Raw genomic sequence first — 24,265 nt, forward strand, 5'->3', positions numbered from 1 at the left:
GTTAATTTTATTCTGCGGGTCTATACGATTACACCGATACCAAATTTATAAAGTTTTTTTATATGATGTTCCAATTTTACAAGGAAAAAACAAATTGTTTAAAAAAAATTATTTTGTGTTGCCATATTATGAACGCCATAATTTTATTTTTCCAATGATTGAGCGATGTCAGGGCTTAATTTTTGCGGGGCGAGCTGTGGTTTTTATTGGTACCATGCTGGTCTGGTATACATCAACTTTTTGATCATTTTTTATTTGGGAGCAAACGTCACCAAAAAACAGCAATTCTGGTATTTATCTTTTTACATGTTCATCCTGCAGGTTAAATAATGTTATATTGTAATAGTTTGGACTTTTATGGATGCGGCAATACCAATTATGTTATTTTTTTATTTTTACTTTGGGGGAAAAATGGGGAAAGTTTTTTTTTTTTTACGTAACTGTATTTTACTTTCTATTTAGTCCCCCTAGGGGACTCGACCAAGCGATGGTTTGATGGCTGGTTCAATATACTAACATACTAATGTATTGCAGTGTATTGTGCTATTTACAGCCTCCTATTAATGCCTGTTCTGGTAGAGCTTAATAGGAGCAGAAAGATGGCAGACCTGGGGGCCTTTTATTACGCACCCAGGCTGCCATTACAACCATTGGCACCCTCCTCTTTCTAAGGGCTCAGATGATGCGGTCGCTATTAACCACGACATGTAAGTAATTTCACAGCTGGGATTGGAGTTATCTCTGATCCCAGTTTTTGCAGCAAAGTGTTGGCTGTAACATAAAGTCGACACCCGCTGAACATAGAGCGGGTTCAGCCTGTGAGCCCGTTCCATACTTCTTCCCCCTAGTGACCATAACGTTCAGCTACGTCATATGTTGGTAAGGTGTTAAAAAACGTAAACTCAGAAGCTTATAATAGAGAGCTACGTATATAGTTGGGTGACACGTTACTTTCCAGGACTATTGCTCAATGTCTCACATTGTTGACATATAGCACATTGCTTTCCCCGACCCCGCACAGATAATACCTTCACCCCTAGGGCAGGCGGCGCCGCTTGTTGACATTATTTACCTCATATCCTTGAGGATTAACATCATTGCTCTTATTTGTGACAGGACACTATAGTCTTGAAATGACATGTTGTATAAATGAGGACAGCCCCTTCCAAATGCAGATCGCCAGGGATCCAGCTTGGGATGGCTCTACTGTAATGATAATGGGAGATTTTAATTTCCGGGATATTAATTGGTGTCATGGTTCGGGTACAACTGCGAAGGGGAGACATTTCCTCAACCTGTTGCAGGAAAATTTCCAGTTTGTGGAAGACCCGACTAGAGGTGAAGCTCTGTTGGATCTGGTCATTTCTAATAATGCAGATCTTGTTGGGAATGTCAATGTTCGTGAAAACCTCGGTAACAGTGATCACAATATAGTTACATTTTACCTATACTGTAAAAAACAAACGCAGGCTGGGAGGGCAAAAACATTTAATTTTAAGAAAGCCAATTTCCCCAGGATGAGGGCTGCAATTCAGGATATGGACTGGGAAGAACTAATGTCAAATAATGGGACAAATGATAAATGGGAGATTTTCAAATCTACTTTGAGTTATTATAGTGCAAAATTTATTCCTATAGGTAACAAGTATAAACGACTCAAATTAAACCCCACATGGCTTACACATTCTGTGAAAGGGGCAATACATGACAAAAAAAGGGCATTTAAAAAATACAAATCTGAGGGTACAGCTGTAGCCTTTGTAAAATATAAAGAGCTTAATAAAATCTGTAAAAATGTAATAAAATTAGCAAAAATACAAAATGAAAGGCAGGTGGCCAAGGATAGTAAAACAAATCCTAAAAAATTCTTCAAGCATATAAATGCAAAAAAGCCAAGGTCTGAACATGTAGGACCCCTAGATAATGGTAATGGGGAGTTGGATGATTTAGAGAAGTCAGCAGCACAACCAAATCGATTTAATCAACAGGAGAAGACAATTTCCCAATAGTGGGTGGTGCACGCAGCAAAAAAGTCCCAGGTCCAAAAGAGACAGCTTACATAGAAGAGAAAGGAACTGCAGCACTCAAAGTTTCCAAAAACTGTGTTGGTTTATTCACCAAGCATGTGAGGGTATGTTCACACGCTTAACAAAAAACGGCTGAAAATACGGCGCTGTTTTCAAGGGAAAACAGCCCCTGATTTTCAGACGTTTTATAAGCCACTAGCCTTTTTTGCTGCATTTTTTATGCCAGTTTTTGGATCCGTTTTTCTATTGAGTCAATGAAAAACGGCTTCAAAAACGGCTCAAGAAGTGTCCTGCACTTCTTTTTGCGAGGCGTTTTTCCCATTGAAATCAATGGGCAGATGTTTGGAGCCGTTCAGCCTCCGTATATTTAGCTGTTTTTCGGGGTGTTTACGGCTCGAAAACCAGCGGAAAATACCCCGTGTGAACCCCTGCAACGTTTCAACCCAACATGGGTCTATATCCAGCATGATTTCAAATATTCAGTGCGCACTTTATATAACACATCACATGTGACGTCATTTCCTGCATCCAATTCTGTGTAAACAACGCTTTAAATACTGTAAAAAAGCACATAGTATAACCGATAAAATACATCCATATAATCCATATAATACCAACTTCTAAAATATGTGCGGATCGCCGAAGAATACATCTGTACAAACAATGTCAAGCCCATAATATACATCGCGTCCGTAGATGCCCATTGCGCCTGCCCAGCACTTTCCCCTCCTTCCTCCACATGTCTAGCGTCTCCTGTTTTCATGGAGAGCCACACGTCATTTCTAAGGATCTGGGCATGCGTCCGCCTATTCAGTAAGTGATGGGACAAATATGGAACGTTTTACCATTACCAGTTGACTGATGACGAATAAAAATGGATTGCGCATGCGTATACAGGGGATCATTACGTACAGTTGTTACAGAATAATGCCATCTTTCCTCGTCTTTAGTTCTATTTAAACTCTTATATTGCCCTATCAAGGGTCCATTCAGGTTGCTCTCCTATCAACTAGATTCTCAGCTGATTATCGCTATTGAATCCCACAATTACCCAATTCCCAGAAATTCCATCTGCCCCACCTCGGACTCAAGAGCTAATCCAGCCATAAAAGTAACCATTTAGATAAAAATAAGTATATGTGGGGTCTAACCTGGGCTTTTCAAGCATAGTATTCACAAAGGGCTTTTATAAACATAGTATTCGTTCTACATGCCCAGGCACAAACCCTCAAGAGAAATACAAACATTCCAAATGTATTATAGTTGTATCTCTGGTGGAACAGATGGAGGTCCAAGGGACAATGGAGTTAGAATTCTGCACCGGTCTCCATTTTCGGGTCTTTTTGTACATTATATTCCTGGTTCCATTCACCAAAGCGTAATAAACACCTAAAAAAACATAAAATCAGAATGAGTGATTATATCCTAATAATCACATAGTGAAAAAACACAACCAAAGGTTGGACACCGAGTCTTGAATACAATCTCTACGATGACGTCTACAGAATTAAGCCGGGGAAATATGTCTGTAGTCCTAAAATCCCTATTCAACCCTTTAGGCTCGAGAGTATCCAATTGATACATCCATTTTAATTCAAGTCTCTTCAGAGCCTCCTCTCTATCTCCCCCTCGTCTTATGGGGCTTACTCCATCTATTATTTTAAATCTTTACATTTTTACTTCGAATTGTGTATTTATGTTGGTTGATCTGTGACCTACATTCTTGGGTGGTCTTTCCTACATATAGATATCCGCAGGGGCATTGTATCACATACACAACAAAGCTCGACTGACATGTGAAAAATTGCTCAATGTTATATATTTTTCCCCGTTCCACCTGAGACACAACTATAATACATTTGGAATGTTTGTATTTCTCTTGTGGGTTTGTGCCTGGGCATGTAGAATGAATACTATGCTTATGAAAGCCCTTTGTGAATACTATGCTTGAAAAGCCCACGTTAGACACAACCCCACATATAGAACCTATCCACAGGGTATATACATGTATCATTTTACATAGTCATTTCCCCATGTAACACGACTGTGCTCCTTTTATATATATATATATATTACACCAAAAAAGAGGACATGGAGTCTATAAGTCAAAAGATAAAACGTAGATTTTTATTTCACAAATTCAAAAAAATCAGTACATAAACTGTTTACAAATGAATCACCACAGATGACAGAAAAGGACCGCCAAAAAATGAGACAATTATCGTGAGAGGTTTCACATAACAATTTTATGTCCACATATACGTTGGTATACAATATCGTGAAAAAGTGCATAGTGCAAAGTGAATATTTGACCATTTATATGTCTAGTTGTTGAGATATGAGAACTACATTATTACCAGCCTCCACAGGAAATCCAATAGAAACCCCCCTACCACTATTCCATTATACTCCATATACTATTTATAAAGTGCTGAGGCCCCTAGACGAAGGCGGAAGCCGAAACGCGCGTCGGAGCAGGTCGCGATCTTTGAGGTACAGCAACATGGGTCAGTAGTCCACCATTTATTCCAGGTCGTTCATTGTTTGCACTTAGCACTTTATAAATAGTATATGGAGTATAAGCGGTGACCCCAGAGTTCAGTGCTGTGACCACTATTATTCACCTTATTTATTAATGATATAGAGGATGGGATTAATAGCACTATTTCTATTTTAGAAGTTAACACCAAGCTATGTAATATAGTTCAGACTATGGAAGATGTTTGGAAATTACAAGCTGATTTGGACACACTGAGTGTTTGGGCGTCCACTTGGCAGATGAAGTTTAATGTAGATAAATGTAAAGTAATTCATCTGGGTACCAACAACCTGCATGCATCATATGTCCTAGGGGGAGCTGCACTGGCGGATTCACTTGTTGAGAAGGATCTGGGTGTACTTGTAAATCATAAACTGAATAACAGCACAATGTCAATCAGCTGCTTCAAGGGCCAGCAAGATATTGTCGTGTATTAAAAGAGGCATGGACTCGCGGGACAGGGATGTAATATTACCAATTTACAAAGCATTAGTGAGGCCTCATCTAGAATATGCAATTCAGTTCTGGGCTCCAGGTCATAGAAAGGAGGAAAAATACAAAGAAGAGCAACGAAGCTAATTAGGGGCATGGAGAATATAAGTTATGAGTACAGATTAAAAGAATTAAACCTATTTAGCCTTGACGACTAAGGGGGGACATGATTAATTTATATAAATATATGAATGGCACATACAAAAAATATGGTGAAATCCTGTTCCTTGTAAAACCCCCTCAAAAAACAAGGGGGCGCTCCCTCCGTCTGGAGAAAAAAAGGTTCAACCTGCAGAGGCGACAAGGCTTCTTTACTGTGAGAACTGTGAATCTATGGAATAGTCACCGCAGGAGCCGTCACAGCAGGGACAGGAGATGCTGCAAAAAAGGCTTAGATAATTTCCTAGAACAAAGAAAATATCAGCTCCTATGTGTAGAAATTTCTACCTTCCCTTTTCCCATCCCTTGGTTGAACTTGATGGACATGTGTCTTTTTTCAACCGTACGAACTATGTAACTATGTAACTATGTAACTATATCCTGGGTAATAAATTTCTACTGCCGCTACCCTGTGCCCATCAGGCAGAGCCCACCCTCTAGCTGGTTAATGATTTATCTGCCATCATGGTGCCAACCGCAGTATTATTTAGGACACCTCATAGTGAAATTACTTGGCCACTATATGGCACTGTGTTCTCTATATGACACTAATAATAATAATCTTTATTTATACTGCACCACATATTCCGCATTACGTAAAATTTGAGAGGGTACATGTTCAGCTTTCCTTTGGAGATCGAGGCTTATTTTTGCCTCATACGTCAGAACAAAAAAAAGGGGATGTGACCTGTAAGAAGTGGTGACAGAAATATGTCCTGTACGGAGCGGAACCCATAATTATCAACATCCGTGAACACTTCTGTCTATGATTAGACTTGAACACGGGTGGAACCGATAAAATATCAAGAACAGGGAAATGTCTTTACGAAGACCACCCACCCAAATTGCACTCAAAAAATTGCAGAATAGGAACATAAAAATATAAAGGCCTCATGTGTTGGAAAAATCACTAGACATTTTAGAAAGCAGAGCAGGGGCATGACTTAAAATGCGCCAAATCGTGCCAAACAAAACCTATGCGTACCAAGATTTGGTATAAAGAAAAGTGTGCGACATGTCTAGCAAGATGCGCCAAATTTATTATACAACGTGCACCACTGTAATAAATATGACGCATCTTCAGACTGCCTGGTCCAAGTTTATGCTGTCTAAATCTTACGTGCAAACGTTGTAAAATCTCACTCCGGTTTTGCTGGGATGTCACGTGACATGGGATTACAAATCATACATAAACAAAGTAAATAAAACACAAGACAAACAAATGACCAATTTATAACTTTAATGCTATGTTCACACGCTAAACTAAAAACGGCTGTAAAACTTCTGATTTTCGCCGTTTTTACCCCCTTCCCGACATTTGCCGTAAGTATACGTCATGGAAAGCCAGGGCTTCCCGCAAGATATCGTATACTTACGACAAATTGATGGCACCGGCACATAAGCTGAGGCGGTACCATCATCCCCAGATATCAGCGGTATCGTACAGCTGACACCCTGCTGTAATGGCGGGGACAAAAGTTAGCTTTGATCACCGCCATTCATCCCTTAAATACAGCGGTCAAAAGCGATCGCTGCATTTAAGGTGTTTGCAGCTCATCACCATCCCATCAATGAATTCGCCGGGTTCTTGGTGGCTGCAATGGCAACCGGAGGCGTAATAGTGGACTCACGGTCTATCTAGTGCAGAAAACTTCCAGCCCCCGCCCAGAGGCGGGGCCTAAAAGGCTTCCGTGGCCGCCGGCAAGATGGCGCCGGCTCAGGAGATGAGCCGGCATCATCAGCGGTGGATGTCAGCTGTATGTTACAGCTGACATCCACCTGTAACAGCAGGAACCAGAGATAGCTCCGATCCCTGTTATTAACCCCTTAGATGCAGCTATCGAAAGCGATCGCTGCATCTTTGTGGTTGTCAGCAGATCGACAGCTCTGCCCTGCAATCGCAGGGCTGCTGACTGCTACTATGGCAATAAGAGATCTACCAATGGCCTCCTGCTCTGCCATTACCGAAGCCGATTAGGCCACGCCCGGAGGCGAAGCCTAATCGCAAAAATGAGGCTCTGTCAGGAAGGTCAAACATGGCCAAAGCGGGAAAGGGTTAAAGCGTTTTTTTACGGACGTTGTTGGAGCTGTTTTTCTATTGAGACGATGAAAAATAGCTCCAAAAATGGCTCAAGAAGTGACATGCACTTCTTTTTACGGGGCATTTTTTTACGCAACGTTTTTACAAAAAGAAAACCAAAAACACCCTGTCGGAATATAATGCAGTTTTTCCCATTGAAATCAATGGGCAGATGTTTGAAGGCGTTCAGCTTCCATTTTTTCTGAAAATAAGCCGTGTGAACATACCCTAAACAAGACTTAGCGATAAGCTCAAACCTCCAAAAAACAAGCTGTCTAATCAAAGTACTGAGTAGCATTACCCCAACTGGCCAGTCAACCCTCAAAATTGACTGGCCCAACCCCACCAAGGGAAACCTCAATCATTGCTTGTATATTCAAATAAAAAATTTCCATATCTATATCGGATAGATGGACTGAATCCCTTCTAAAAATGGCGGGTACAACGCCTTCCAAATCAAGAAAGAAAAACCGCCTATCCGCGGCAAAAATCAGAACATTCAACGATTAATACATTTTCTAATTTTCTCACAAAACTTTAAATCCAAAGACTGCAACCACAGCAGTTGAGGGATTATCTCAGGGAAAACAATCTTAAGGCCGTGAAACAGAAGTCTGATTCTCAGAAGAGATTGTTTCATCTCAAGTAACAAATCAATAGTACTCAATTTACCGACATCGTTACCACCCAAATGGATAATAATAATATCTGGATCAGGATACAATTGAGTGGTTGACAAAATTTGATCAATTAGTCCATTTAATTTCTGACCCCTCAAACCCATCCAATGTACTTTAACCAAATCAGGGTTCAGTGACAAGTTCATATTATAGCATCTCTCGGCTGCTCTCCGTTCGGCCCAGTAGACGAAAGAATGGCCAACGATCCAAACTGTATGACCTGAAAAAACTAAAACGAAACTTAGACAACTAATAAAGACGGTCTGATATCTCTCAGAAAACATTTAGGATCCCAACGACCCAGCTGCCTAATTAAACGAGGGGCTAAACCCACTCTGTAAGCTTCTGTGGCTGCTCCAATTCTAAAAGAATGCGTAGAAAAATTATGCGAGTGCAAACCGAGTGCCGATTTACACTCCTTAACCCCTTCCCGACATTTGACGTATCCATACGCCAAAGTCGGGTAGGGGAAGTATGGAACGGGCTCATGGAGTGAACCCGCTTCATACGATGCCGGTGTCGGCTGTTTGTTACAGCCGACACTTCAGAGTAACGAGCGGTAACGCGCTGGAGCGCGATCCCGCTCATTTAACTCGTTAAATGTTGCAGTCAATAGCGACTGCAGCATTTAAATCGTCAGAAAGAGGGGGCGACCCCCTCTAACAGCTCATCGCGCCCCCCGCAACGCAATCACAGGGGGGCGATGGTTGCCATGGCTGCCTGTGGGCCTAATGAAGTCCCCCAGGTCCACCATCAGTCAGAATCCTGATATACTGCAATATATTAGTATTGCAGTATATCGTGCAAGCGATCTAACGATCGCTGGTTGAAGTCCCCTAGGGGGACTAATAGAAAAAAGTAAAAATTAGTTAAAGTATTTTTTTCCCATTTTCCCCCTAGAGCATAGTGAACAAATTAAAAAAATAAACATAATTGTTATCGTCGCGTCTGTAAAAGTCTGAACTATTACAATATATCATTATTTAACCCGCACGGTGAACGCCGTAAAAAAGAAGAAATTGTAAACGCCACAATCTGTATATTTTGGTCACCTAATCTCCCACAAAAAATTAAATAAAAAGTGATCAAAACGTCGCATGTACCCCAAAATTGTATTATTAAAAACTACAGCTTATCTCGCAAAAAATAAGCCCTCGTACCGCTTAATCGACGGAAAAATAAAAAAGTTATGGCTCTCGGACTTTGGTGACACAAAATAAATTTTCTTTTTTACACTTAGGTTTTTACTTGTAAAAGTAGTAAAATATAGAAAAAATGATATATATTTGGTATCCGCGTAATCGTGTTGACCCACAGAATAAAGTTAACATGTTGTAACTGAACGTGATAAGGGTTCAGGGGAAGTATGGAGCGCGCTCACAGGCTGAGCGCCCTCCATACACAGCGGGTGACGGCTCTGTAATACAGCCTACATCTCACAGCAATGGGCGGAATCAAAGATCACTTTGATTCCACCCATTTAACACCTTAAATGCCACCGCGGCATTTAAATTGTTAGAATCAGGGGGGCTCCTTTCAAACAAACCTTCGTGCCTCCCCCCCACTGCGCAATCGGCCGTTAACAATGGTTGTTAGGGCGGCCTAGGGGGCTAATAAAGGCCCCCAGGTCTGCCATCTTTGTACTCTTTTGAAGCCTTGCCTCCGGCAGGGCTTCAAAGAAGACTGTCAGAATCACGATATACTGTACAGTATTGCAGTATATCATGCAAGTCATCAAGTCCCCTAGGGGGACTAATAAAAAAAGTAAAAACAGTTAAATAAAAGTTTTTTTCATTTACCAAAAAAAAAAAATATTAAAAGTTCTTAAAAAATATATATTTTTCCCATTTTTTCCCTAAATCAATGTTAAAAAAATAAAAGTTAACATAACTGGTATCACCGCGTCTGTAAAAGTCCAAACTATCACAATATCGCGTTATTTAACCCGCTCGGGGAATGCTGTAAAAAAAAATATATAAAACACGCAAATTGCTGTTTTTTGGTCACCTTACCTCTCAAAAAAAAATGAATAAAAAGTGATCAAAAAGTTGCATGTACTCCAAAATGGTATCGGTGAAAACTATAGCTCGCCCTGCAAAATTTAACACACTGCTAAATTGTTGGAAAAATTAAACTGTTATGGATACCAGAAAATAGCGTCACAAAAGACCAAATGCCCTAAGAATTTAACTACTGGTGGGCATGTACCATGATTTTTAAAACTTTATTATCAACCCAAGACTGATCCCATGCTGCAGCACACCAGCGACCTTCCCAAAATTCTCCAAATCCAATAGAACCGGAAGCATCAGTAAACCAATGAAGTTGCTGAGAGATCCCAAACTCAGACTGCCAAAGAGAACGACCATTAAAAGTGGACAGAAATTCAAGCCGAAAAATTAAAATCCTCCCGCATATCAGATGGTAATGTAACAAGGAATCTTTGATTCTTTATACTCGCGATCACTATAGCAGCCCGACTAGGAAAAATTCTGCCCATGGGCATGACGCTAGACGCAAAAGCCAATAAACCCAAAACCGACTGAAGCTCCTGAACGGAAACTTCTTTCAAGCTACACATTCTAAACATTCATGGGTAACCTAAACTCACAGGCTGTGGATTCAATAACTCTACCTAAATACTCAAAACAAGAGGTGGGGTACATAGATTTATCATGAGCTAGCGGTACCCCGAAATCCGCACAGGTACAACAAATACAAACAGAGGACTCATAGGGACCTAAAAACAGAAAATCATGTAAATAATGTATAATATCACCGTTCATAACCTTTAGGCCCTGTCCACACGTTTTTTTTACGTGGAAACCGCGTTGGAAAACACGCCAAAAAACTTCCAAAAATGCCTTCCATTGATTTCATTGTGAGGCGTAGGCGTTTTTTCCCGCGATCGTGGTAAAAAGAAGCGACATGCCCTATCTTCGGGCGTTTACGACTCAGACCTCCCATTGACATCAACGGGAGGCAGAGAAAGCGTTTTTCGTTGCGTTGTTGCCCGCAGCGCTCAGTAGCCGCGGGTGAAATATGCTGCAAAAAACACAGCGAAAAATGTGTCAAACGGCACGCAGGCAAATCAAAATCTGCCTCAAAATTCCAGACGGAATTTTGAGGCAGAAATTTCTGCCTGCAAAAAACTCAATGTGAACATACCCTAACAGCAACAGCCCCTTCTAAGAGTATGTTCACACGATTAACAAAATACCTCTGAAAATACGGAGCTGTTTTCAAGGGAAAACAGCTCCTGATTTTCAGACGTTTTTTGAGTAACTCGCGTTTTTCGCTGCGTTTTTCGTTGCGTTTTTTAGGGCCGTTTTTGGAACTGTTTTCAATAGACTCCTGCGCCGTATTTTGGCAGCGACGCGCAAAATGACAGCTCGTCTGCACAGAACATCGTAAGACCCATTGCAAGCAATGGGCAGATGTTTGCCGAAGTATTGGAGCCGTCTTTTCAGGCGTAATTCGAGGCGTAAAACGCCTCCATTACGTCTGAAAATAGGTCGTGTGCACATACCCTTACAATATTTGGTACATAATCTTGACGGTTTCACTAATAAATAAGCGCTATACTTGGCGGTTTCTGATATAACTGGTGAGAACGGGACATCGTGTTGTCTATGGTTCAGTCTGAAGTTAACGTTGTGGTGCAGGGGATCTTTGTTCACATATGAAGTGCTGAACTGACGATTCAGCCGATTCATACAAAGTCTTTTTGGTGGATCAATCACTTGGTAGCTTGCGCCCTACCTGGCAATCTCAACTGGCAGCTCTCGTCCTGCCCGGCTATCCAACAGCGGCTCACGCCCCGCTCAGCAAATCCGCAGGATATGTCATAACTGTCAGATAGATGCACTACAATGGGAGTTACGGAAAAAGCGTAGCTCAGCGAGTTTTGCTATTTCCGTAACTCCCGACCATGTAATCAGGAAGTGGCCGGGGAGGCAGCGTGAGCACTATAAGCTAGAACAAGGTTTAGGGGAAAATGACTTAGATAACTGGAAGGGAGCTTGAATAAAAGAGTACACCTGGATGTCTAGCTGCGGCTGTACACTCATGGTGCACTCAACTGAGATACGGTCTCCTTTTTCTGCAGTCATTTTTCCCATTCGACTGCAGTACAGAACCTGTGAATGCCTCACTCCTCCAGAAGCAGCAGTAGTGCCCTGCATGGGCGGATTCTCAGCTCTACGCTAGGCTCCTCCCATTTTTTTAAGCGGCCGCACTCCACAGCTGACCTCTGACGCTAATGTGCCTTCACAGAGTCCCGTCTTACAAAATATATACTGCTCTATGGAAAATAACCTTTTCTCCTAATACAAATACAGTTGCATTATATAACATAACATAACATTAGGTGCTTAAAGCTGTTCTGTCACCAGTTTATAAGTGCCCTATCTCCTACCTAATCTGAAAGGCGCTGTAATGAAGATAACAACAGTTTTTTGTGTTTTTTTTAATAAAAAGGTATGATGATTTTTTGTTTTGTGCTAATTTGTTCTAATTGCCAAACTAGGCGTTTTTTTAACTTTTGACCAAGTGGGCGTTGTAAAGAAAAGTGTATGACGCTGACCAATCAGTGACCAATCAGCGTCATACACTTCTCTCCATTCATGTCCAGCTGTACTCACAGCACAGCGTGATCTCGCGAGACCTTTCTGCTTTTATATAGTCACAAGACTCCTTGGTGACTACTAACATTCGTATAATTTACAGCAGGGGATACATTATCTCATATATAATGTACAATGATTATTTATGTAGCGCTAACATATTCCTCCTCGTTGTACATTTGTTCATACATTTCTATATAAAACCTTATTTGGGATAATTATTAGTGATCTTTCCTCAAATATATTATGACATAAAAACGAATCCCATTATTGTATTCTGTCCAGGTCATCGCTATAATGATGGATGAATTTACCGACGCCGAGATATTCTGTGATATATTAGAAGCCGCAAACAAAAGGAGCGTGTTTGTCTACTTACTCCTTGACAACAGCAAGTTACAGCCTTTTATGGACATGTGCGAAAAACTACAAGTCAAGGACGTACATCTCAAGGTACAGACCGTCGACCGCCATCTTTATTATGCATCATCTTATTAATATTCTAAGAAATCATTTACTTATACTCAGAAGATATATAAGGTGAGGGAGATATACTGAGGTGTGACTCCACCTTGTAGAGTGGAGTGACTACTATAAAGATAATTAGGGACCGTGGCGTAACTACTATAAAGGCAGCGCATGAAACTGTTATGAGACGTGATGAGAGAGGTAATCTGTAGGGGAGAAAAAGAAAAAATGCACCGGTGGATAGGTCATCAGTTGTCAGAAGGTGAACAACCCCTTTAAGACAGACAATGACTTACTGTAACTCGGTCAGTATCTTACATTTCTGCCCTCAGCTCTTGAATCTCGGGGCTGCTCAGACCGGCAGATAAATGTGAATGTCTCTGGCTCTTTTTTTGGCACCCCACCCCCCTATAAAACAAAAATTGTTATACACTAAATGTGTATGTATTTTACAATCGTACTGCTGGGAAATATAACTCATCCCATGAAAAGCAAGCCCTCATACAAATGTGTTATAGAAATAAAAAAGTTTGTCAAAATGCCTTAAGGCAAAAAAGAAAAATGTTGCTGAATCTTATGCTAAAACTGCCTGTGACCTGAACGGGTTATGAACAATTCAATAGGACAAATTTCTACAGTAGGGTCACCAGTGTTTCGGCAGGAGGACTAACTGAGTGGTTACCCTTTAAGTAACAACATATTTCTCACTCTTGTATAATATTTGATAGATTATGTGACATATTCCATGTCTTGATTAAAACAAAATTATATTATTATATTTTTTTGCATACATTCAGTAGTGCATGTGAAAAAATGTGACATTATAATATACGAGTATGTTTTTGGGGAAAATTGCATCTTTTTCACCATCCAGCAACCTGCAGTCCAGAAACACCCTCATTATCCATAAAACGGTCTAATGTAAAACAGTAAATAGAAGACAAAAAGAAGGGGAGGAGGGGGATGTAGCTCCAGCTTCATTCTCGGAAGAAGGGGAGGAGGGGGATGTAGCTCCAGCTTCATTCTTGGAAGAAGGGGAGGAGGGGGATGTAGCTCCAGCTTCATTCTTGGAAGAAGGGGAGGAGGGGGATGTAGCTGCAGTTTCATTCTCGGAAGATGGGGAGGAGGGGGATGTAGCTGCAGCTTCATTCTTGGAAGAAGGGGAGGAGGGAGATGTAGCTGCAGCTTAATTCTCGGAAGAAGGGGAGGAGGGGGATGTAGCTGCAGCTTCATTCTCGGAAGAAGGAGAGGAGGGGGATGTAGCTCCAGCTTCATTCTCGGAAGAAGGGGAGGAGGGGGATGTAGCTGCAGCTTCATTCTCGGAAGGGGAGGAGGGAGATGTTACTGGAGCATCATTCTCGGAAGAAGGGGAGGAGGGGGATGTAGCTGCAGCTTCATTCTCTGAAGAAGGGGAGGAGAGGGATGTAGCTGCAGCTTCATTCTCGGAAGAAGGGGAGGAGGGGGATATAGCTGCAGCTTCATTCTCGGAAAAAGGGGAGGAGGGGGATGTAGCTGCAGCTTTATTCTCGGAAGGGGAGGAGGGGGATGTAGCTGCAGCTTCATTCTTGGAAGAAGGGGAGGAGGGAGATGTAGCTGCAGCTTCATTCTCGGAAGAAGGGGAGGAGGGGGATGTAGCTGTAGCTTCATTCTCGGAAGAAGGGGAGGAGGGGGATGTAGCTGCAGCTTCATTCTCGGAAGAAGAGGAGGAGGGGAATGTAGCTGCAGATTCATTCTCTGTGTTTAAGTGAAATAACATATGGATCCTCTTATAATGTTTTAAATAACATGTTTTTGGAGTCTTAATGTCTTAAGTAAGATGTTTTTGGAGTGTTGGAAGAACCTAAAGAACCCAGAGGTTATCATGCGGAGAACATACAAACTCCATGCAGATATTGCCCCTAGTCAGCCTTGAATCATTGAATCAAATGCTGTATGCTACGCTAACTTTTAGGAGAAAAGGGTAACTTGACCCTTGGGTCTGTATCGCCCTACTTTTTTTTTGTAATCTGCTGGACTCAATGTGGAAAAAGGGGACACTCAACAAGCTTGAGAAAACCATAGGCAAGGGAGAAGGTGCCATCTGCCCTGGGGAGGAGGTGGATGTAGCTGCAGCTTCATTCTCTGTGTTTAAGTGAAATAACATTAAGGGGAGAAATCTGATTGGCTCAGAGCACACAGTACTGCTCTTACATCACACCAGGAAGAGTCCGCCCAATCCGCAGGCATGGCGAAAGATACAGAAACCAGCAGAGGGAAGGAAAAAGACTTAAAATCTGAAGGTTACACACAACATTTCTGACTGTACAACATCTAATACATGTCTACAGCTAACTAAGAGGGGGATTTCTTATTATTAAACGATAGATACATGTAAAGAAATCTGGTGGAGTTGGGGGCGACTTCTGGGTGAGATATGTTTTCATATGTCTCTATAAGTGGATTTATGTTGCACTTATTTTTTTTGCAGAACATATCCGTCAGGAGTGTAACTGGAGAAGTTTATTGTGCAAAATCAGGAAAGAAGTTTTTTGGACAAATTCATGAAAAGTTTATTATATCTGACTGGAGATTTGTCCTCTCTGGATCGTACAGGTACGGAACTGTCTCTTTCTATATTCTGTGTGTTTCAATTGGCAGAACTGCTTGATAAATGGCAGAAATATATCTGTAAAGAGCATATTTAGTGTAGAGATATATGACAATATTGTATGCCATAGTTGGCCCTTAACAGAACATGGCCTTCCACCCGTTAGCCCTAAATTGGCCAAACCAAGAAGCTCAATAAAGTCTAGAGATGCAGGTGGTCTGCCCCACAACAATATTAAGCCTTCCACCATCTCATGGCAGCATCCCAAAATATCAATGCTTCTCTAGAGAAACCACCGGCCAGGGCCACACCATCACCTCAGGCAATACCCTTCCCTGACTGCATGATGAGACAAGTTAGAAGATGTTGGCCATTCGTGCGGTGAAGAAACACAGCTCCACCTTTGGATTCCATACACCAGTTATATCAGTTCAGGTCCATAATGCTGCTAAGCTCAAGCAATGCCTTTCTATGACTGTAGGGGGCAAGATTGTCAACTACCCCTGTTGTTAGTAAGAGCTCATGCACACGTCAGTATTCTGGTCAGTATTTTGCTTCAGTATTTGGAAGCCAAAACCAATAGTGGAACATAAACAGAGAAAACATAATGGAAAGATTTGCACCTCTTCCGTGTTTTGGACACACTTCTGGTCTTGGCTTCCAAATACTGAAGCAAAACACTGACCAGAATACTGACGTGTGCATGAGGCCGAGGTCTTGGATCTTAAGTGATCAGTAGAAAGTTATTTGAGTATAAATAAGATCTGCTCATTCAGCCTCATCTTATCCACACAGAACCATCAAAATGATGGTCTTCAAGGGTTTGGTCACATCTGCCACAGACCTGGTTGACCTGTTTTTTTGTTAGAACAGTTGCTTCATTGTGTATGTAACTATTGGTATTATTAAGTAGCATGTCTGTTGTCTTCTTTACCTTGAGACATAGTCAATACTTATTATCATTAAGTTCCACCAAGTCAGTATGACTCCAGGTGAATATTCTTTCTCTAGAAAGTTCTGACTTCCGTTTGGGTCTCCCGGCTTCTCAGTGTCATGTTCATGATTTTTGTGGTGGTCTAAATCCGTCTTGAATCATCTTTTTCATTGAGATGAATCCTCTTATAATGTTTTAAATCAGATGTTTTTGGAGTCTTAATGTCTTAAGGAAGATGTTTTTGGAGTGTTGGAAGAACCTAAAGAACCCAGAGGTTATCATGCGGAGAACATACAAACTCCATGCAGATATTGCCCCTAGTCAGCCTTGAATCATTGAATCAAATGCTGTATGCTACGCTAACTTTTAGGAGAAAAGGGTAACTTGACCCTTGGGTCTGTATAGCCCTACTTTTTTTGGTAATCTGCTGGATTCAATGTGGAAAAGGGGGACACTGAGCAGGTTTGAGAAAACCATGGGCAAGGGAGAAGGTGCCATCTGCCCTGGGCCTTTCCCATGGGTCCCATATCAACTTCAGGAGTTACTTCCAAGTAGGTAAAAACTACTTCTATATCTTCTCAATCAATTTGAAAGCAGATTATGTGCATATCCTCTTATGATAAGGCGTAAATACGGGCGTTTTGATTGACCTTGTTAAAATATCCATATATTTTAAAGCATAACATTAGACAATATGTAAGTACTCAAGTTCCATTCTCCTTTCTCTATTACCTCTATCAGATCTGGCACCAGCTTGTTTATCATCCATTCTATCTATGGAAATGTAGATAATATCTAATACAGGATGATACACGGCCTTATAAAAAAGGTGTGAAAAGAAACATCAAAGGCCCTTTGTAATCTGGAACCAAATGTATAAAACACCAGCACAGTGTTCCTGGAAAACATGTATAATTAATAAGACTCAGTAGGTGTGGACGCCAAAGCTGCAGTTGCTGGGCGTGTGCTCCATGTAGTGTCCTGTGCCCGCTCATATCCTTATGGTTACATTTCTTTCCTTTTACCAAGTCGAAACGGCTTAGAGGAAGGAGAATTTCCTTAAATATTTGACCAAAGTAAAGCTGGGGTTACCCATTCTGGTGATCAATGGGGGCTACAGGCGTCAGACCCCCACCGATCAAAAATTTCTTTATGTACAAGTTTTTCTAAGGGCCTGTTCACATCAGCGTTGGCCTTCCGTTCAGGGGTTCCGTCAGAGGTTTCCGTCGGGTAACCCCTCAATGGAAAGGCAAACAGTCGACTGCGCTATTGATTCCGTCAAAACAACGGAACCCGTTCACAACAGTGACAAACGGAAACCATTAGCAAAGTATCCATTACCATTGAGATCAATGGTGATGCAAACGGAAGCTAAGGTGTCCGTTTACCTTTCTGTTGATTGGTTAACCCGACGGAAACCTCCACGGAACCCCTCAACGGAAGGGCAACGCTGATGTGAACAGGGCCTAACATAATGGAAGCAAACAGATGCTAACTGATGCAATTAAAAATCCCATTGATTTCAATGGGATTTTTAACGGATCCGTTTTTATCAGTTATTTTAATATAAAAACGGATCAGAGTAACGGATTATACAACGCAAGTGTGAACTTAGCCTTAACTAAAATAAACCTTGAAAGAGCACCTGTCAAATTCACAAATGTATTAAAAACTGCCAGCATATCTTCATTCCTTCATAATCGCAAACTCCAGATCAGTTTTGTATTTTCTAATGCCCCCATTCCTGTTAACACCCAGTATTTATATTAATGACTAAAATGTCAACCTGTCAGATTTCACAGCCCAATTTTTAAGGTTGGTAAACCTGGGTCGCTGTCACTGACCAATCAACGCGGTCAGTGTCAGAGTGGTTCCAGCAGTGGGATCTTGTGAGAATTACAACATCTCGCGAGATCACACTACCTTCTGCAGACGCAGAGCAGAAAATGCCACCTCTGGGCAATGAACATTATTCCTATTATTACAAGCTCATTGTCCAGGGGAAAATGTTCGTTGCCCAGGGGGGTCATGCAACTTCTTTATGTGCCAGAGGTAGTTTTTTCAGGGATGGAGAAATAATGTTTAGCAAGTCTGATGAAGAATAATAAAGATGCTCGTTGTGAAGGAGTTTTCTTACCACTATGGAGGGCTGCACCTTTCCCGCTGCTTCCCCTCTGTGATTGCAGCGTCAGTCCTGGCCATAGATCCCTTCTGCTTCTGCTTGTTTCGGCGCCGCTGTCAGCAATATTTTGCTTTTTCACACAACTATTAGCCGCTGACTAAGGCCCCATGCACGCGACCGTAGATTTTGTCCATAATTACAGACCCATTCATTTTTATGGCCGACGGACACCTTCCCGTATATTTATGGGAAGCTGTCCATGCCGTAGAAACCTTCCGTAAAAAAAAGGGCATGTCCTATTTTTTTATTTTATGGACCATGCTCATATGCTTCATATTGGGAGCACGGATGACTGTACGCAGCCGTCCACGGCCGGCCATGCCTGTAATCGCAGACCGTGATTACAGGCATGGTCATGTGCATGGGGCCTTACTAACTATAGGGCAGTTTTACTTGTTGGATAGAAACTCTCTTGAACCCTTTCCCACCACAGCTATTTAAAAAAAAATCTACATATTCCAAGAACCATAACTTTTCATTTTTTCCGTCAACATAGTGATTTTTTTTATGGCAGAAATTGAAGTTTCTAATGGCCCCATGTAATATCATATAATGTATTGAGAAACTTTTACCTATTATTTTGTGGGATGGAATGAAAAAAAAAAAAACAGCAATTCCTCCTCTGTTTTTTGGGGTTTTGTTTTTACGGCGTTCACCGTGGGGTCAAAATGATACGTTAACTTTATTATGTGGGTCAATACGATTAGAGCGATACCAGATTTATACATTTTTTAATGTTTTGTTACTTTTGCTAAATAAAAACAATTTTATAAAAAAAACTTTGACAATACTTACAATATTCTGAGGCGCATAACTTTTTAAATTTTTCCATTGATGGGGCTATGTGAGGGTTTTATTTTTGCAGGGCAAGCTGTAGATTTTTTTTGTACTGTTTTGGGGGTACATATTGCTTTTTGATCATTTTTTATAAAAAATTATTTGGGAGGCAAGGTTACAAAAACATTACATGGTAACAGTTTGGATCGTTACAAACAAGTCGATACCAATTATGTTAATTTGTTATTATTTACATTATTTTAGGGAAAAGTTGTTTTTTTTAAATTTTATTATTTTCTATAATCTTAAATACTTTATTTAACTAATGTTTTATTTATTTAATTTATTTTTGTAACACTAGAGGACATGAAATTGCGATTGTTAGGCTTCATTCACATCTGCTTCATGGTTCCGTTCTGGCGTTCTGTCGTAGCTTCCCGTCAGAACGGAACCCTGACTAAAACCATAGGTTTCCATTTGCATCGCCATTGATTTCAATGGTGACGGATCCGGTGCCAATGGTTTTGGTTTGTCTCAGTTGTGCAAGGGTTCCGTCGTTTTGACATGGTTTCCGTTTGTTTCAGTCAGGGTTCCGGTGTGAACGGTGTTTCAGATGTGAACGAAGCCTCAGATTGCTTGCACAATACTCTGTGATACTTATATATTGCAGTGTATTGTGCATTTTTAGTCCTCCTAATAAGCACTGTCTCAGCAGGGTATAATTGGAGTACCAACATGGCAGACCTGGAGGCTTTCATTAAGGCCATGACAACCCATCGGCACCCTGCGATCGAGTCAGTTGCAGGGGGTCATTTTTCACAGTGGTTCCTCAATGGTAAAAAGGTTGGGAACTTCTGTGTTACATAGCGGTGTATTTTGCATTCATATTGGCCAGTATTAGTGGTGTATGACCTGCATGGCCACACATTACTTTTACTACCGAGGGGGGTGCCACTGGCCCTTATTACCTGGGTTCCCAGACCTTGCAATGCAGCTTCAAACACTGCGATATTATTTAAGCATCTACCTGGTAATTTTATTTGAGGACTATATGGTTCACTATAATATTTACATGCGATAGATCTGTTGCAAAAATTTCTACATACGAATGGGTTTGCACCTGTAGCATGTGTATGAATTATTAGAAATCCCATTCTTATGTATGGGACAGTCACAGAAATTTCTGCAGCAAATCTGCATATACCCCAAGGATGGGTCAATAGGCATTTAGGCCGCCCCTCTTTACAGTCATGTTAATTTCTGACTGATTTTCCAAATGTTTTCTGATGATAATTAGTCCGCAGGTATGTTATATGTGGTGCACTCAGGTGGTCACAGACACCAAAGGGTCCCAGTTCAAGAGCAGTATATGGGACCCTAATTGTCAAAGTTGCTTTTAAGGCAACAGAGGCGCCCTAATCTAAGGGGGGGGGGGGCCTGTGCAGGTTCACAGGTTTCACATATCACATTTCTGTCCCAACTGTGGTGTTGCCCTATTTGGAACCAAATAATCATGGGCACCTTCTTAATAAATATTTGTCAAAGAAATAATTTTTTCTAAATGTTTTTGTTTGAAGACCTAATAAATGTATTCATATTGTCATATATACTGGAATTTGGCTGCGCGATTATGATCATGATTAATGAGTGTTATCACGGTGCCTACAATAAACAATGAAATGATCATTTCAGCTCTGCTACATCTGAATATACAAATAGAAACAATATTTTTTTTAATGCATTTCCCTTTTTTTCTAAAAATAAATCACCTATAGATTCTTTATCATTTGGATCAGTATAAAATATGTACAATTATTTGGCCAAAGTACATGACCTGCAGCCAAGCATTTATATGAGAAATACTAGAGCCGGCTTTTATACTCTTTCAGAAATGGATAGTGTAATATCATATATTTACTAGAACGTAAGCCCCGGGGAGGCACTTTAATGGATATAATAGCCGGATAGGTGTAACATTGGTATGTGGAGGCCTCTTTTAAAAAAGCTCAAAAATTTCACTACTAATGAATTCTTAATTGTGATGTTTACTTGGAAAAGCCCGAGGAGAAGTCACGCAGGTTTCTAAGAATATTAATGAGAAGTTCTGTATCTGTACAAAACAGTATACAGGGCAGAATATATTATGTTATAATCCTGGGAGTAACCAGCACATGAAGATATACCTACGTATGTATCAGTTCATCTAAGAATATTAAGAACTCATAGATTCTACTTAAATCACCTGCAAAAACATTATGGGCCTCACGTATCAACACAGGGACAGAGCGAGCCACCAATCAGACCCTACAATTTGTTGCCCCAGAGTGGTTTAGATAAGCTCTGATTGGTTGATTGATACTGCCATAAACATGAGATTTTTGGCAGTGGATTCCGCCAGTTTTTATGGGATACGCTGACAATCTGATGTCTACGGAATGCCCATCTGCCCGCTACATCTCCCATCAAAGGAAACAGGATCCTTTGATTCCCCCAAGAAACCTGAGGCACTTGTCTCATACACTTATTAAATGGGGTATCTGTTTTAGAAAACTCATTTTCATATATCCTGTTAGGGAATTCTAAATTAATAGAAGTGGGTTTTAATTTCAGGACCCTCATCTCTTGGCCAGAGAGGAGAGCAGTTACAAAGAACATCTCTCTGGAGCACCGGTCCTGTCCTGCATTACATGGACGACCTATTGATGTGAATGGACACTGTGTAATGCTTAATTTTGCCTGTGGTGGCACTGCAGGGAAATTAAACACTTACTGGCAGGTTTCCCAGCAGCTGATCACTGGGGTTCCAGTAGGGGGACACTTTATGATTGTCAAGGAACCCTTTTAACAAGTAGGAATTGTCCAAAGTGGAGAACCCATTTGATAGGTGAGGTGGGCAACTGATCAGCATGGACAGATGATCATTTGGGCAACATCTTTTGTCTATAGCCAGTTTAACCTCTTCCGTGTGATGCCATAATAGTACGTCACTAGTGGTGGATTGTATGGGCAGAACCAGGGGCGTCGCAAGCATCGGGCCTGTGTGGCCCAAGCCCCAGATCTTTGGCTCGGTGCCCTGGATCTCCGGGCGACTGCCGCTGTTTGGGTCGCAGAGGTCGCAATTGCGACTGGGCCACAGCCCCCTGCACCACATCTAGAAAAATGTACTGTAGTAACTGGGGCCTATGTCATAAAATACACGGATCCCTGTTACTATAGTAATAACACTACACTTACCCTCCTTCCCAAGCGCAGCGGAAGTCCTGACATCTTCTCTCACCATGAGGTGACGACGCTGTGCGCCACTCATGCTGGATGGTGTCGGGACATCCACTGCACCCGGAGCCGAAGAAGAGGGTAAGTGTAACATTATTGCCTGCTGGAGTCCTGTATCTAAGCCTGCCTTGTGGTAGGCTTAGATAAAGGGTATAACAGAAAGTATCACACATGGTCCCTGTATCTAAGCCTACCACATGGTGGGCTTAGATACATGACCATGTATGATACTGTCTGATGGGCCCTTTATCTAACCCTACCACATTGTAGGCTTAGATACAGGGCCCTAGCAGACAGTAATCTTATACTGTATAAGATTACTGACTGCTGGTGCCCTGTATCTAAGCCTAACAAGTGGTAGGCTTAGATACTGGGTCCAACAGACAGGTATCACATATAGGCTCTGTATCTAAGCCTATCACATAGTAAGTTTAGATACATGGCCATGTATGATACTATCTGATGGGCCCTCTATGTAAGCTTACCACATTGTAGGTATAGATACAGGGCCCCAGAAAACAGTAATCTTATACTGTATAAGATTACTGTCTGCTGGTGCCCTGTATCTAAGTCTAACATTTGGTAGGCTTACATACAGGGCACAAATGGGGGGAACCCCACATAATTTATTTATTTTTAAATGGAAAACACGCTGTGCCCCCCCCCCCCATTTTTCATAAGTAGCCAGCAGGGCAGGCCCTAGGATAGATGGCGCTCTGTGCAAAATGATCTTTCGGCGCCCCACCCCATCATTAAAAAAATGCCCCATAAAAATGCCCCATAAAAAAATTATAATGCCCCTTTAGTGCCCCCATACAGTATAATAATAATATTTAATAATATATTACAACCCCTTCAAGGACACAGTATTTTGTCCTCTAATTGTGCCCACAGTATTATGCCATCTGTAGTACCCCTACACAGTATAATGTCCGCTTAGTGGCCCCCACACAGTATAATGCCCCCTGTAGATTTTGCCATATAGCCTTCCTGTAGACAGTGCCATAATCCCCCACCTCCTTTTTGTAGATCGTGCCATAAAGCCCCCCCACCTCCCCCTTGTAGACAGTGCCATACAGTTCCCCACCTCCCCCTTGTAGACAGTGCCATACAGTCTCCCATCTCCCCCTTGTAGACAGTGCCCCCAAACAAAAACAAAAATTGTACTCATCTAGGTACCTCACCTAGTACCTCACTGAGCTGCTCCACGACGGGATCCTGTAGCCTATTACAGAGTTTCCCAACCTTTTCGGACTCGAGGCAGCACTGGAAAAACAAAATTTCCTCAGGGCCCCTACCAAAATTGTTTTGAGAAAGACAGAAAACGGCTAAGAACAAGCACGACACTCGTAGGGTATGTTCACACACGTTTTTTGTAAGGCAAAAAAAATCTGCCTCAAAATTCCTTCAGGAACTAACAGAGTTGTGTGACCTTTCTTTTG

General features: G+C 41.4%; 1 protein-coding gene across 1 annotated transcript in view; it reads left to right on the plus strand.

Moving 5' to 3' along the window:
- Positions 1-24,265, plus strand: part of FAM83A (family with sequence similarity 83 member A) — a 54,070-nt gene that overhangs the window by 4,425 nt on the left and 25,380 nt on the right. The window contains exons 2-3 of the mRNA XM_075827965.1: positions 12,888-13,055; positions 15,538-15,662. Coding sequence (XP_075684080.1) covers positions 12,888-13,055; positions 15,538-15,662 — 293 coding nt within the window. The remainder of the gene's footprint in view (positions 1-12,887; positions 13,056-15,537; positions 15,663-24,265) is intronic.

This window comes from Rhinoderma darwinii, chromosome 5 (assembly GCF_050947455.1).
Source record: "Rhinoderma darwinii isolate aRhiDar2 chromosome 5, aRhiDar2.hap1, whole genome shotgun sequence".
Taxonomy (NCBI): Eukaryota; Metazoa; Chordata; class Amphibia; order Anura; family Rhinodermatidae; genus Rhinoderma; species Rhinoderma darwinii.